At 39.1% G+C, this 16,170-nt stretch overlaps 1 protein-coding gene across 2 annotated transcripts; it reads right to left on the reverse strand.

Annotated features, from left to right (window-relative positions):
* Nucleotides 1-13: 13 nt before the first annotated feature.
* On the reverse strand, nt 14-15,435 carry ccdc93 (coiled-coil domain containing 93). 2 transcript variants are annotated; one of them, XM_063005561.1, is made up of 23 exons: nt 15,352-15,435; nt 14,382-14,495; nt 14,180-14,274; nt 13,828-13,939; nt 13,267-13,365; nt 12,406-12,462; nt 11,711-11,811; nt 10,813-10,849; nt 10,604-10,702; nt 9,916-9,966; nt 9,696-9,782; nt 4,430-4,543; nt 4,246-4,308; nt 3,803-3,876; nt 3,580-3,661; nt 3,376-3,450; nt 2,704-2,775; nt 2,515-2,623; nt 2,282-2,364; nt 2,076-2,113; nt 956-1,040; nt 720-833; nt 14-376 (listed from the first exon to the last, which is right to left on the reverse strand). In XM_063005561.1, the coding sequence occupies exons 1-23, from the start codon at nt 15,433-15,435 to the stop codon at nt 320-322; spliced, it is 1,902 nt and encodes a 633-aa protein (XP_062861631.1). In that variant the 3' UTR covers nt 14-319. The 2 variants fall into 2 exon arrangements, with proteins under 2 accessions (XP_062861631.1, XP_062861632.1); XM_063005562.1 differs by lacking the exons at nt 14,382-14,495; nt 15,352-15,435 and having other exon boundaries at nt 14,170-14,253.
* Between the last annotated feature and the right edge of the window lie 735 nt (nt 15,436-16,170).

The following is a 16,170-nucleotide window of genomic DNA, read 5'->3' on the forward strand; positions in this document are numbered from 1 at the left end:
AGAAAGGACTCCATTGAAGGTTTAAACATGTTAATGCATGTGTGGTGTTTAATATTGTACAATTCTTACAAATAAACCTTGATAGTTGACATTTACACATTGCAAAAGGCATTAACCGTTACAAATACTGCTGTGTAATGTAAGACGGCAAATAGATTAATTTGTCTGGCTGTAGCTGACCAAAGTTTGGACATTAAATGTCTATGTGGGATTTGTGCAGTTAATTATAGAAATCCAGTATTGATTAGTACAGACATCTAGTGCATATTTATCCTGCAAGCACATAGTGGAAATATGATAAACCGAAGATGCTGGGTCATTAGGATGCTCCCTTTGCTCTCAGCTTGGACAACAGCATCTCATTCTTTCGGCACTCCTATAAGAGAAAAGTAAATATAAATCATGCTGTTTTTCCACCTGGGAAAAGGCTGTGCAACAGCAGGCTCTTCAATCAAAACAAACACTTCAAAATAGGAGAAAAGAACCCAGACTGTATTCCCCAGTCTTCTTTTTCATTAATACATCATGGACCTTTTAGATTATGCTACTACATTTTCTCAGGTGTTCAGCTCCAGCAGCTTTCAGGAAGTTTCTGCTTCCCTTTAATCTATGTTAAAAAGTTTTTACCAGTACAGTCCTTTTAGTGAACTCCCAAAAGTCAAGCAACAAAATAAGCCCTGCAGACAATTTATTTGCCGAAAACTGTTTAAAGCTCTCACCTCTTTAAAGTCTTTGACTGTTTTGAAGTAGAGTCTCTGTTTGTCCAGCAGTTCCAGATACTCATCGTTCAGCTGATCCCTTCTCATCTTATTCTCCTGTTTTTTCTTCTCCATCTACACAAACACACCAAGTTAATATTCTATAATTATTAATGCTATTGTTATGAAACAATACAAATAATGTTGGTTAGTAGATGTAAACATTAAATATAAAAATATTAAATTTATGGATCCACCTTCATTCGACTTTGTTTGATGCCTTCCACTATCTGCTCCATCTGTCTGAGGAACTGCTCTTTAGCTCCTGACGATGCCATAGCCCTAAATGCACAAGGATTAAGAAAACTGTCTAAACAATTCTCACTCAAACCTTAAAGTCAAAGTTATTTAAGAAATTAACAAAATGTATAAAATTTACACACACAAAAATATACTTCACCACCTTATATTAGAAGACAGCTAGTTCTGGCTATTTGTCAGTGTGACTTATACAGTTTCTTTTTTGGTAAAGAGCCTGACTAAATGTCTTAGAAATGAAAGAGGGAAAATCTTTATGTGATAATTAAAAATATGAGCTCTAGGTGGCTCAGGGGTAAAATATGCTCTGCCATCTGACCAATGTTTGGCTGTTGTTCATACAAGGTGGGGAGCCGGACAGGGACTTCATAACTGGTGCAATTACGACCTCTGCTGGCTGATTGATGGCATCGGCACAAAGTGGATGAATAATGCGGGTGTGGGTATAATTAGGGTGTGGCTCTCCGTGCACAAGGCTGATCACATCTGAACGACTGATCGACTCGTGCAGGTAAAAAAATGCCATCGGCTAGTGCACACGTCGGAGGGGGTGTGTGTCAGTTCACTCTCCTCAATCGGGGCGGGGGACAGCAGCAGTGGAGAGGAAGCATAATGCAATTGGGTAAAAAATGTATGCGCTAAAAAAAAAAAATGGAGAAAAAAAAATGTTTTTTTCCCCCGGTAATAAAAAATGTTTGACGGGTAATAAAATCATTTTTCTTTAGGTATAATTTAATATAATACCTCTGGGGGTGTTGTCAGGGTTGTTATATCCTACATGTAGCTTGTTTAAAAAGGTCTAAATATTTCAAGATGCATTAATTTTAAAGTCTTTAATTTATGATGTAAATAAAATAAGCCAGCTAAGCACACCTGAGGTACAGATAAATGCTGATGCACACATTCAAGCATCATTTGTTTTCAATATTTTGATGGGTAATGGTGCACCTGTATTTGAAAAAAAAAGCTGAGTGACAAAAGATGCCAGCAAAACAGACTTGAGCTGAGCTAAGCTGAACCAGCTGCTTTCTAGTCAGTGTTTGATCAGTTGATACTTACTGTTGGAAGTTGTCGTGGATGGAATTGAGCAAATTCACCTGTGGGAAAAAAACAAGGTCAGAAACAAACATACTGCATAATACAATTTTATACAAAGAAATGTAGTGGTTTTAATATACTAAATACACTACAGTATGCCAACATATGCCAACCAAGCTGTTTCCTATAAAAATCTTTTAAAAAATAAATCAAACTTAAGTAAGTACCTCCTTCTCCAGGTAGACCTTCTTATCATCCAGAGTGTTGTAGAGAGTGAAGAACTGCTTAGTTTCTTTATGTGTGGCAGAAACTGTATTGTTGGACAAGTACAAATTAATAAATGAATAATAGTACTTCAGTAACACCATGTACTGTAAGTGTCAAGGTAACGAATCCAGCAAATATCAGTGCCTGAATAATGAATTTAAAAGGTCAGAAACCAACCCACACACACACACACCTTGGCTGTAGAGTTCAATGAAGCGTTTCTGGTACTGTGTGAGCTCAGCTCTGCTGGGAACCTCATCAATCTTCCTCTGCAGAATGGCGATCTCCCGGTTCCGCCGAGCCTGCAGGGAAAACAGGTACATTTAAAGCGGTCCCTACTTTAGTCGACACTGAAAAAAAATGAAAGAATCTTTAATCTTACCATCAGCAAGCGGATCTTCTGCAGTTTCTCTCGATCTGTGCTGTACTGCTGATCTATTATCTGAGTCCTCTCCTAAAACCCAACGAACAGACAGAGTGGGAACAATATGATGAGCGTGATACTAATATTAAAAGTCTGATCTGCTTGTGTTATGCAGTCAAAGTTAAAACTGAACACACACTGACATTGATGTTATTTAATTAATTAATTGTCTGTTTTACCAACACTGTATCCTGGTCAGCTTTGTGGTGGGTAAGAGTTATTGGGTGAAAGACAGGAAACACCCCATACATTTAGCTCCAGTTGGTCTGACTGGATTTCTTTGAATTTGTGGGAGGAAACTGGAGAACCCGGAGGAAACCCACACTGACACAGGGAGGACCCTTGTATTTTGTACCATATTATTACAAATGCATGTCAGATGTGCCAATCATGTAACCATAACAGCAAGTCCGATGCAAGTCTAGTGTAACAGATACACATACAGAAATTGCATCAAAGACTTAAATGATAACTTTAAAAATACATTTTTGTTAGTCTGATTTATTCCTAATTGTTCCTAATCATTGTCTCTAGCATGTATATTATATAATCTTTCCTAGGTACTGTAATATATGTACTGGTGTATACTGTTACACACTATAAGTATGGGTAATTCAAGTGTTTTGAAACCTTTTGATCATCAGCCTCATCCCCGAACTCAATCTTCAGGTCCTCAATGCTCTGTTGCAGCCGTGTCATCTCCTCCTGTTGACACAAAACTGCATTATTATTATTCTGACAAGATCTTTCCTCACTCCAAACACACACACACACAAACTAGTAAAATATCATTACAACTAAAGACTAAAAATGAAACCAGTTTTTGTAACATACACGGCAGTGTGCTCGGAACTCCTGTTCCTGCTCTTTAAGGTTCTCGTTCATGGCCACCAGAGCACGCAGTTTCTCCAGCAGACTGAAGTACAAAACAAACAGCTGCAGATCACTCTTTCACTCTTTTAAACAAGTGCGAGCATGTTACTCAATCCACATCTGCCGCAAATAACTAGTGTCACACCACCAATTCTGGAGAGAACCACCAGTACTGCAATTTTACCTCGAATCAGCCTGAGCCTCCACATTTGCCAGAACACTGAGCTCCTTCTCCAACTTCTCGCCAAACTTCGTGGCCTACACACATATTAATACACCATCAGCATCATTCTCTCGGATGTCTGCATGTGTTGCACACACTTTAATAGGCACCAATGTACTTAACCCCAGACCATAATATTGTATGATATCCAGGCATTTTTGGTGTTTTATGTTTAGAAAATAGATCTCAGGTGTTTTCACTAAGCAGTCATTAATATTCGTATATGATTGAATTCAATCTAGTTTTGCTCTAAATAATTGTTTTAATTATATTTAAAATATCATTTGATTTACCGGGGGAAAGGGGGAAGGGGGTGCTATACCAGTGGTATTTGTACCCCAGTCTGAGACCTGCTGAGTTGGAACATCATGTTTTTATTAAGTTGATTACACAAGTGTTGTTACCTCAGTTAGTTTGCTCTTGGCCTCCTCACATGCTGTTCGCACTTCCTGTTGCTTTGCCTGCATCTGAAACACAATGGTTTGGTTAAGAAATTTAGCAAACAGCAAAACACAGTCGACAGTTACAAGGTATTTTTAATGTTTGTAGTATGTGTAGTGTGTATATGAATGTATGCGTATGCACCACCTCCTCCAGTTCTTTGGTCCGCTGTTGGATTTGTTTGTTGAGTGATGCCACCATGCGGCGATGCTGCTGTACAGGGCCATATCGCTCCGGACAATCCTCTGCAGATCGCTCTGCCTGAGGAAACACATGTTTATCAGATTTATTACACGTCTGTGGGTTTAAACTCATTTAATTCTTTTCCCTTTGAATTAATGAGTGTACATAGATTAATAACAGACGAAATGTTGATTAATGTGAGGGTAGCCACGAGTAAACCTCTCTGCTCTGCACCTGCATAAAAACGCACCCAAGTGACCCACAAACTTTCTTTATAGACAGATCATTTAAAATGTGAACATTTTTGGACACAGTTGTTAATATGTCTGGCAAAAGTTTGCATCAGGAACTGGATGACTTCTAAATACTAAGGGAACAATGAATTGCACTTTCTGTCTGAATTGATTGAAGAGAATCCCCATGAGCTGGAGCTCAGCTGTATAAGAGTTGAAGCATAACTGGATTATACAGCGTGTCCATGATATAATATATATATATATATACAGTGTATCACAAAAGTGAGTACACCCCTCACATTTCTGCAGATATTTAAGTATATCTTTTCATGGGACAACACTGACAAAATGACACTTTGACACAATGAAAAGTAGTCTGTGTGCAGCTTATATAACAGTGTAAATTTATTCTTCCCTCAAAATAACTCAATATGCAGCCATTAATGTCTAAACCACCGGCAACAAAAGTGAGTACACCCCTTAGTGAAAGTTCCTGAAGTGTCAATATTTTGTGTGGCCACCATTATTTCTTAGAACTGCCTTAACTCTCCTGGGCATGGAGTTTACCAGAGCTTCACAGGTTGCCACTGGAATGCTTTTCCACTCCTCCATGACGACATCACGGAGCTGGCGGATATTCAAGACTTTGCGCTCCTCCACCTTCCGCTTGAGGATGCCCCAAAGATGTTCTATTGGGTTTAGGTCTGGAGACATGCTTGGCCAGTCCATCACCTTTACCCTCAGCCTCTTCAATAAAGCAGTGGTCGTCTTAGAGGTGTGTTTGGGGTCATTATCATGCTGGAACACTGCCCTGCGACCCAGTTTCCGGAGGGAGGGGATCATTCTCTGCTTCAGTATTTCACAGTACATATTGGAGTTCATGTGTCCCTCAATGAAATGTAACTCCCCAACACCTGCTGCACTCATGCAGCCCCAGACCATGGCATTCCCACCACCATGCTTGACTGTAGGCATGACACACTTATCTTTGTACTCCTCACCTGATTGCTGCCACACATGCTTGAGACCATCTGAACCAAACAAATGAATCTTGGTCTCATCAGACCATAGGACATGGTTCCAGTAATCCATGTCCTTTGTTGACATGTCTTCAGCAAACTGTTTGTGGGCTTTCTTGTGTAGAGACTTCAGAAGAGGCTTCCTTCTGGGGTGACAGCCATGCAGACCAATTTGATGTAGTGTGCGGCGTATGGTCTGAGCACTGACAGGCTGACCCCCCACCTTTTCAATCTCTGCAGCAATGCTGACAGCACTCCTGCGCCTATCTTTCAAAGACAGCAGTTGGATGTGACGCTGAGCACGTGCACTCAGCTTCTTTGGACGACAAACGCGAGGTCTGTTCTGAGTGGACCCTGCTCTTTTAAAACGCTGAATGATCTTGGCCACTGTGCTGCAGCTCAGTTTCAGGGTGTTGGCATCTTCTTGTAGCCTTGGCCATCTTCATGTAGCGCAACAATTCGTCTTTTAAGATCCTCAGAGAGTTCTTTGCCATGAGGTGCCATGTTGGAACTTTCAGTGACCAGTATGAGAGAGTGTGAGAGCTGTACTACTAAATTGAACACACCTGCTCCCTATGCACACCTGAGACCTAGTAACACTAACAAATCACATGACATTTTGGAGGGAAAATGACAAGCAGTGCTCAATTTGGACATTTAGGGGTGTAGTCTCTTAGGGGTGTACTCACTTTTGTTGCCGGTGGTTTAGACATTAATGGCTGTATTTTGAGTTATTTTGAGGGAAGAATAAATTTACACTGTTATATAAGCTGCACACAGACTACTTTTCATTGTGTCAAAGTGTCATTTTGTCAGTGTTGTCCCATGAAAAGATATACTTAAATATCTGCAGAAATGTGAGAGGTGTACTCACTTTTGTGATACACTGTATATATATATATATATATATATATATATATATATATATATATATATATTATATCATGGACACGCTGTATAATGACCAACTATAATGGTCTATAATTTTTATGGAAGGTTTATTTTAACAGAGAGAGACAGAATATCAACAAAAAATCCAGAAAAAAAAACTTTAAATAAAGGTTATAAATTAATTTGTATTTAATTAAGGGAAATAAGTATTTGATCCCCTACCAACCAGCAAGAATTCTGACCCCCACAGACCGGTTATGTGCACATGAGGCACACAAATTAGTCCTGTCCCTGTATAAAAGACTCCTGTCACAGAATCAGTTTCTTCCGTTCAAATCTCTCGACCACCATGGGCAAGACCAAAGAGCTATCAAAGGACGTCAGGGACAAGATTGTAGACCTGCACAAGGCTGGAATGGGCTACAAGACCATCAGCAAGAAGCTTGGTGAGAAAGAGACCACTGTTGGCGCGATAATTCGAAAATGGAAGAAATACAAGATCACAGTTAAATGCCCTCGCTCTGGAGCTCCATGCAAGATCTCACCTGGTGGGGTAAGAATGATTCTGAGAAAGGTGAGGTCAGCCCAGAATTACACGGGAGGAGCTTGTCAATGATCTCAAGGGAAATTATAGACTGTTCAAGTCTTTGTAAGGGGAATCAGCAGGGGATCAAATACTTATTTTCCCCACTTTATTTATATATATATATATATATATATATATATATATATATATATATATATATATATATACAGTGTATCACAAAAGTGAGTACACCCCTCACATTTCTGCAGATATTTAAGTATATCTTTTCATGGGACAACACTGACAAAATGACACTTTGACACAATGAAAAGTAGTCTGTGTGCAGCTTATATAACAGTGTAAATTTATTCTTCCCTCAAAATAACTCAATATACAGCCATTAATGTCTAAACCACCGGCAACAAAAGTGAGTACACCCCTAAGAGACTACACCCCTAAATGTCCAAATTGAGCACTGCTTGTCATTTTCCCTCCAAAATGTCATGTGATTTGTTAGTGTTACTAGGTCTCAGGTGTGCATAGGGAGCAGGTGTGTTCAATTTAGTAGTACAGCTCTCACACTCTCTCATACTGGTCACTGAAAGTTCCAACATGGCACCTCATGGCAAAGAACTCTCTGAGGATCTTAAAAGACGAATTGTTGCGCTACATGAAGATGGCCAAGGCTACAAGAAGATTGCCAACACCCTGAAACTGAGCTGCAGCACAGTGGCCAAGATCATCCAGCGTTTTAAAAGAGCAGGGTCCACTCAGAACAGACCTCGCGTTGGTCGTCCAAAGAAGCTGAGTGCACGTGCTCAGCGTCACATCCAACTGCTGTCTTTGAAAGATAGGCGCAGGAGTGCTGTCAGCATTGCTGCAGAGATTGAAAAGGTGGGGGGTCAGCCTGTCAGTGCTCAGACCATACGCCGCACACTACATCAAATTGGTCTGCATGGCTGTCACCCCAGAAGGAAGCCTCTTCTGAAGTCTCTACACAAGAAAGCCCGCAAACAGTTTGCTGAAGACATGTCAACAAAGGACATGGTTTACTGGAACCATGTCCTATGGTCTGATGAGACCAAGATTAATTTGTTTGGTTCAGATGGTCTCAAGCATGTGTGGCGGCAATCAGGTGAGGAGTACAAAGATAAGTGTGTCATGCCTACAGTCAAGCATGGTGGTGGGAATGCCATGGTCTGGGGCTGCATGAGTGCAGCAGGTGTTGGGGAGTTACATTTCATTGAGGGACACATGAACTCCAATATGTACTGTGAAATACTGAAGCAGAGCATGATCCCCTCCCTCCGGAAACTGGGTCGCAGGGCAGTGTTCCAGCATGATAATGACCCCAAACACACCTCTAAGACGACCACTGCTTTATTGAAGAGGCTGAGGGTAAAGGTGATGGACTGGCCAAGCATGTCTCCAGACCTAAACCCAATAGAACATCTTTGGGGCATCCTCAAGCGGAAGGTGGAGGAGCGCAAAGTCTCGAATATCCGCCAGCTCCGTGATGTCGTCATGGAGGAGTGGAAAAGCATTCCAGTGGCAACCTGTGAAGCTCTGGTAAACTCCATGCCCAGGAGAGTTAAGGCAGTTCTGGGAAATAATGGTGGCCACACAAAATATTGACACTTCAGGAACTTTCACTAAGGGGTGTACTCACTTTTGTTGCCGGTGGTTTAGACATTAATGGCTGTATATTGAGTTATTTTGAGGGAAGAATAAATTTACACTGTTATATAAGCTGCACACAGTCTACTTTTCATTGTGTCAAAGTGTCATTTTGTCAGTGTTGTCCCATGAAAAGATATACTTAAATATCTGCAGAAATGTGAGGGGTGTACTCACTTTTGTGATACACTGTATATATATATATATATATATATATATATATATATATATATATATATATATATATATATATATATATATACACACACACACACACACTGGTTTACTTTCTAATAAATAAAAATGTACATTAGGCTTAGGAGTGACTTGGTCAAAGTTTTAACTTCAGTGCAACACATTTGATACTATAGCATAAAAAGCTTAGCAGTGTGTCAGATTTAAAGCCATTCTGTAAAGTTAATGTTAATATTAAATTATAGAAACAATCTACATACATGAAGCCATACTTTACTTACATATTTACTGCTGTCTGCAAGTAGGCTAATGCTTACATGACAACGTGGCTATCACTGCAAAATAGCGAAAGATATTGTACAGACAACATGGGTCTTCTTTTAGGTTGCTCTGGGAACACAGCTGTAAAGTACGCTAGCCTACTATCACTTAAAGGCACAGGTTGAATCCCAGTGTGGCTAGCTATCAGCCAGTCAGACCTCTGCACAGATATGATTGGCTACAGATGGTTAAAGGGGAGCCACTAGAGATGCACTTGTCAGTGCACTCTCAGTCCCAGTCCCAATCCCTGACAGAAATAGTAGGGTTGTGTCAGGAATCTGATCTAAAAGATCACTGCTAATCTTATAGCTGGGGGGTTTTCAGACTACATAAGCACCACTGAGTATAACAATCAGGCTACTCACTTTCTCAGCATACTCAAAAGCAATCTGCTTTATTTCCTCAGACTGCAGCCCCACAATCTGCCCCACTGTGTTCGCCGTCAGCCTTCCCTACAACACACATGAACATAGAGAAAAAAGCATTAAAGCATGCTGAGATGTGGCCACTTAGGCAAATATATAATATTGAAATATTATTTTTAACATTTACTTTAGAAATTAAAAATTGTAAATCTTACTGTACCTCCTCAGTAGCCATGGCTGCCATGCCAGTCATGAGGGCTTTAATTCGGACCTGAAAGTAACAGAAGGATGACACATATTACAACACAGATTTTATTATTATTATTATGAATCATCACAACACAGTTTAATTATCTGAATAAATATGTTCTAAAACCATACATTTGTAGCTTAATATTTGTAGCTTAAATAAAATGTTGATGGATCATTGTTAAACCCCAAATAACAAACTCTGCACATAGAAACCCCTTCCTAATTACTGAATTCTGACGTTTTAGTCACATCCATTGCTAACAAGCTCTACAAAGACCTGACCTCAATCTCACTGAACACCTTTGCTAATAACTGAAACCTCCCTTCTGAGCCAGACCTTCTAGTCAAACATCAGTGCTTGACCTCACAGATGCAATTTGGATGAAATGGGCAAAAATTTAAACAGACACATTTTATGGAAGGTAAGGGCCCCATGGTCATACTTAGTACATATAGTACAATCTAAATTATTTTCCATGGCCTTCGGACACTTAAAACAACAATTCCGATGGGCTGAGATGAGACAGTGAAAAGTCACAAAACTGAATTGCCATTTAGCCCCATAGTAACTGGTTAACTAGGAAACTCCAACGTCAGCTTTTCCAAAATAATTTCCAGCAGCTCTCCAATGTAGTTTTTGTGATTGGTTTTGTGACCTCTTCAGCTGCTTGTAGATCCTCCTCCTCAGATACATCAGTCATGCCAGGGGGTGGGAGCTGTGCACCGTGGGCCAAATGAGGCTTCTTCTCTCCAGTCTGCAAAAGAGCCATTTTAGACTGGTCCAAATACATTTCTACTAATGCTAATACATTAAAATGCACAAATAAATTAAGAAAATACTGCAAAACTGTAAGACAAGACTCACTTTCTCTTGTTTAGAGTGTTTGCTGAATCCATAACGCCTGTAAAAAAACAGACATATTTTTATATAAGCTGTTACAACCACAAAATGACAAAACTAAAGCACTGGCTGGACACAAAAAAACACACACACAAACACAAATAATTCAAGTAAGAAAAGAAAGCATGCCAAAAGGTTTAGAACCTCAAGAAAGGTTTTCCAGTTCAATTTAAATGACTGGAAATTCCCTGACTAAACACACACATACTTACTGCATGTAGATGGAAAGGTTTAAGCATGGACTGATGTGATGAGAGGAGGAAAGGAGAGAAAAGGGGTGAGAAGGAGGTGATGAGAGGCTAACATGACCTGTTTGAAAGAGCTAAATGCAATTAGGGTGCAGAAGAGCAAAACAGACTTTGCAGAAACACCTTTTAGAAGTTCAGAAGTGAATTATGTCCTTAAATGCTAAAATACTAGATCACAACTACCCAACCAAAAAAAAAAATCAAGTGATCTGTGATCTTCTGATCACAGTGCAAACGTAACATTGAGCAACAGTCAATGTTACTTTTGAACTGTGTAAAGACATGAAGGAAAAACTTGGTTTAAAGAAACTCCAGTGGCCTGCACAGAGCCCCACTCTGTCCCACTGAACACATGATCAACATCAGTGACCAGCCATACAAATGCTCTTTTAACTGAATAGGCACAAATTCCCTCAGACATACTTCATACGTCTTGTGAGTATTTTCTCAGAATCGTGGCTGTTCACTCTATTTTAATACCATTTGTTTTTAAAATGGGATTTTCAACAAGCTTATGACCAGGTGTCTAGATATTTTTGGCCATATAGTGTTTATGTGAACTGTTGTAGTTCAGTTTATGCATATTATACCCAAGAGGAGTGTGCATATATTACCTGCCATACTCCAGAAGAGTGGAATGAACCCTGGACTCTTCATCTAGCAATTCTTCAGCATTCATCTGTCTTCTGTATCGCCTCTGGGGTGCATAAACTCCCTACAAACACACAAACACATGGAGTATATAATGTAAAACACTGCTGTTTAAAGTGGAGAGTAGTGTGTGGAAAATGTCTGTGAAACTGGGGTCATTAGCAGCTACATGACGAAGGTAGACATGAAGGTATGGCTACGCTTGATTAAATGATTCCACATTGTTTTGTCCAACCACAAATGATATATACAAGCAACTAAACCTTAGAAACTATTCTTACACAGTGTACATACACAGAGCAAACTAACTGCTTGGTAATGTACATTCTGAATGTTAATAGAGAGAGAATGGCTTTATTTGTCATATATACATATACAGGTGTACAGTACAATGAAATTCTTTCTTCAGCCATCGTACTGTGCCCCTGGAGCAGAGAGGGTTAAGGGCCAGGGTTAAGGGCCTTGCTCAAGGGCCCAACAGTGGCTGCATGGCAGAGCTGGGATTCGAACTCTCAACCTTTCAGTTGAAATTCCAATGCTCTATGCACTAGGCTACCACTGTCCCATCTTTATTCCCATAATATTTATTACTAAGCACAACTTTTCCACCTAAAATGTTTATCAAATCTTTTTTTTTTTCAATTGCCCAGATACTTACAGACATATCCACTACTGTCCTCACAGCTTTTTGTTTCCTTTGCTCAAACTCCTCATCCTGAAACAGAGAAACAAACATACTGTGCCAATCAAATCAGAGATGTAATGAAGATCAGGAGTGAGTCTCTCTAGTAGCTAAATGTCGAGACTTGTTTATTTTGCAGTGCATGTAACCCTGGCCGATCAGATTTGAAAAAGGAACTATTACATCTGGCTAACCTATACAATGCAAGAACTACTAAAATGTTATAATTTACCCAGAATGCCTGCTAGCCAGTGTTTGCCTGTCTAGAAAACTAGAGATTTCTTACATGAAAGGGTTTACATAGATGTCATTATTTAAACAGCATTTGATTTTGAAATGAGATGTCCAACAAGAGCAATAACAATGGGATGTCCAAAAAGCTCATGGTCACATGTCTAAATACTGTAAACCAATAATTTCCTTTGGGATAAATAAAGTATCTATCTATCTATCTATCTATCTATCTATCTATCTATCTATCTATCTATCTATCTATCTATTTTTAAGAGGTACTGTTTTGCATTTTGTCTGTGTAAGTGCTTAAAAAATTGGTGTGAATCAGTGTAAACACACAAATGTTGCTCAATTCATCATTGTGTTGCCTGGTAGTTTAAGTTACTGATGGCAGCTAAACAAGGCATTCCTCCTCTCAAACTTATTTTACTTAATTATCTTACTAAAAATGCAGTAATGTCTTTACTACCTACATAGTGACTCTGCAACATTAATCAAAACAGATTTGATCTAAAGAAAAAAAAACTACTGAGAATATATATAATAACATTTAATGTGTAAATGTACCTACTGTAGAAGTAACTAATGTAAATGTGCTCTCACCTCAGGAAAAGCATGTGTTTTCTGGAACTGAGAAACAGAGTAAGCACGCACATAGTCTCCCATTTCCTCTCGAGTCTCTATAGCTCTCTTTACCAGCCACTGCAGAGAAACACAGAAGAAATCAATATTTTTGCTACAGTTAGGTCTGCTAAAAATATTATTAAAGACATTGTTGCTAAAATAGCAAAGAGTTGGTATTAAGAGTGCAAAATTAGCCAAAGTCAAATTAAAAGAAAAAAATGAAATAATTAGATTTTTTGGTTTAGCCAAAAACTGGCAATCAGCAGATTTAATATTTTTATTAAAAAGTCTGCGATTTTAATAAAAAAAAATTATTAAGTTCAAGTGTTTTAGCCACAATCACTGTTAAGACAAAAAATAAATCATACGCTTTATGTCATTTCCCTTTTACACTGCAAAAACACTCGTTTGGAACCAGCTAAATTAATGAAGTCGGTTCTGACTTTTGTTTTTAGAAACTTTGATTTCAGTGATCAGGATTTCAAACAAAAAAGAAGAGAGATATTTGCTGATTTAAATTTGCAATAAGTCCAAGTTCACCTGTATGACAGGAAAAATATGAATGAAGTCCAGACCCTGGATCTGATGTGGCTCTAGTCTGTGAGGGCACTTCATTTTGGGAAGCACAGAAACGATCTTCTCTGTCAAAGCTCTGAAAGACAATAAACACAGAAAACAAATATGGTATAGTAGGCCTTTAGAACTCTAGGCCTCATAAACCTTCACAACAGTGTGCATGCTTTTTAACCATTGAAAGACTTTTTAAGGATATTCCAACTTGAAGTTAAGCAGTTACTACAGTTAGTTACTAATTTTTTATATAGTTTATTACAATTGCTCACAACGTTCCCCTATAAATTTTCTATATCATTTTTGCATTACCACAACGTACATCTTCTGACCAATGGTGGAATTCTCCTGGAAGAGCAGATCAACATCTATGTCAAAGTTGCAAGTAGTGATACACCATGTCATTCCTCCCACTACCTATGTGAAAATAAGAGCAAGACAGAGATTAAAACAAAAAAAGATGACTGGACTGGATTTAATTGTTTAAGGTGGAAGTAGTTTGAGTAATTGTTTTGTGACAGTACCTTATCAAATGGTGACAGGCCTTTGATACGGGCTCTGAAATATCCAGCAGCCAGCAGCAGCTCCAAGATTTCTGCAAGCTTGATGCTCTGCTCTTCATCTTCACGTGTCTCCACCTACACCACGGCATGAACATAAAAATCACAGAAACTTCAGCTGTCATTACCAGATGGTGTAAATAACTTTCAGAAGTCATAAGGTCATGTGTTTAAATAAGACTGCAACTTTAGGAATTGTTATTCAGTGAAGAAGTAGAGGAAGTCTGGTAAACTAACTAACTAGCGGCTAGTCCAGTAGAGGCTTTGTCAGGTTGGGAACAGGGTGCCAATCCATCAGAGGGCTCTGCCGATCCTCCCCCTCAGACATAGCTTATCATGTCTGTATTGACGCCCAACCAGCCAATAGAGTTGATGAGATTCAAACCTGGACCTTGTGGTAAATTTTAAAATGTAATGGAAATATATTTATATATATATGTAATAAACAGTTATTACTCACTTAGCCACCGTGCCACCCCATTCATGACAGAACATTACTTCTGTCTTTATTGTTAAACACAGTTATGGACAATTTAGTATCTCCAATTCACCTCACTTGCATGGCTTTGGACTGTGGGAGGAAACCGGAGCGTCCGGAGGAAACCCACACAGCTACAGGGAGAACATGCAAACTCCACACAGAAAGGACCCAGAGCGCCCCACCTGGGGATAGAACCCAGGACCTTCTTGCTGTGAGGCGACAGTGCTACCCACCAAACATCAAATAATTAAACTGTGTAGTGTGTTGTGTAATAATAAAATATAAAACAGTGCAGGTCTTGTTTTGCTTTAGAACATAATAAATGTTTGTTTCTTATGCAGGATGCTAGCTAGGCTACACGATTGGCAACATTAGAAGTGACAGCGCAAACACCAAAACATTGATCACCTCTGGTGGTTGTAATAAATTAAACAGATGTTAAATAAAACAAACCTGGATGATGTTTCCCTCCTGATCATACTGAGCTCCGATTTTAGAGCCCGTTCTTACTCTCTGAAACACAGAAGCAGCCGCCATACTGTTGTCATGTGTGCGCGCACGCGTCACGTGACTAACTCTACTGCGGGTCACGCGCGTTCTGCACAAATGTTTAAATGAGACAGTAAATATAAGTTAATTATTTTTCCTGACATGTTTTTCTTCTTTTGAGTAAATCATAATATTAACACCAGTCTTACAACAGAACAGAAGCAGTTTAATGTTTATTGTCACTGGATTCGGCTGCATATCTAAACGTTTTGGTTGGCATAAGCATAAACATCTTTAAACTACGGTGGCCGAGAAGTGCAAAACAAATTTACATTTCAGAAAACAAAATTACAAAAAAACTAAAACAAATTTACAACAAAAGCAAAAACAAATTTACAAGTGCTCGGGTACCCAGTGTTTGTAAATTTGTTTTGGCATATGTAAAAGTGTTTCAGCACTTGTAAATTTATTTTCGGCATATGTAATTTTGTTTTCTAAAATGTATATTTGTTTTGCACTTCCCGGCCGCACATTTCTGACGGAAAAGGCAGGGACAATAACACCGGAAGTGCGTGTTGCTTACCTGCTGTCAATCAAACTGTTTCTCAGCGATAAAGTGAACGGAGTTTGTGATGGTGACGATAAACAAGGTTTTGTCTAGTTTGTGGAAATCATTTTATCCAGTTGACCCGCTATTGTTTTTCTTGTGGAAAGTTTTGTGCAGATGTTTAGACGTGGCGTGTGCATCTCTATTTACCGTCCGCCAACATCTAAGGAATTCCC

The sequence above is a fragment of the Trichomycterus rosablanca genome, chromosome 12 (genome assembly GCF_030014385.1).
Source record: "Trichomycterus rosablanca isolate fTriRos1 chromosome 12, fTriRos1.hap1, whole genome shotgun sequence".
Classification (NCBI taxonomy): domain Eukaryota; kingdom Metazoa; phylum Chordata; class Actinopteri; order Siluriformes; family Trichomycteridae; genus Trichomycterus; species Trichomycterus rosablanca.

Coding starts and splice junctions, on each gene's coding strand:
- ccdc93 (XM_063005561.1), bottom strand. CDS start 15,435: ATGGCGGCTGCTTCTGTGTTTCAGAGAGTAAGAACGGGCTCTAAAATC. Junction 4,544..9,695: donor CTTTTGAGTATGCTGAGAAA/GTGAGTAGCCTG, acceptor GTGTTTCCTCAG/GCAGAGCGATCTGCAGAGGA. Junction 3,662..3,802: donor GAGGCTCAGGCTGATTCGAG/GTAAAATTGCAG, acceptor TTTGTACTTCAG/TCTGCTGGAGAAACTGCGTG.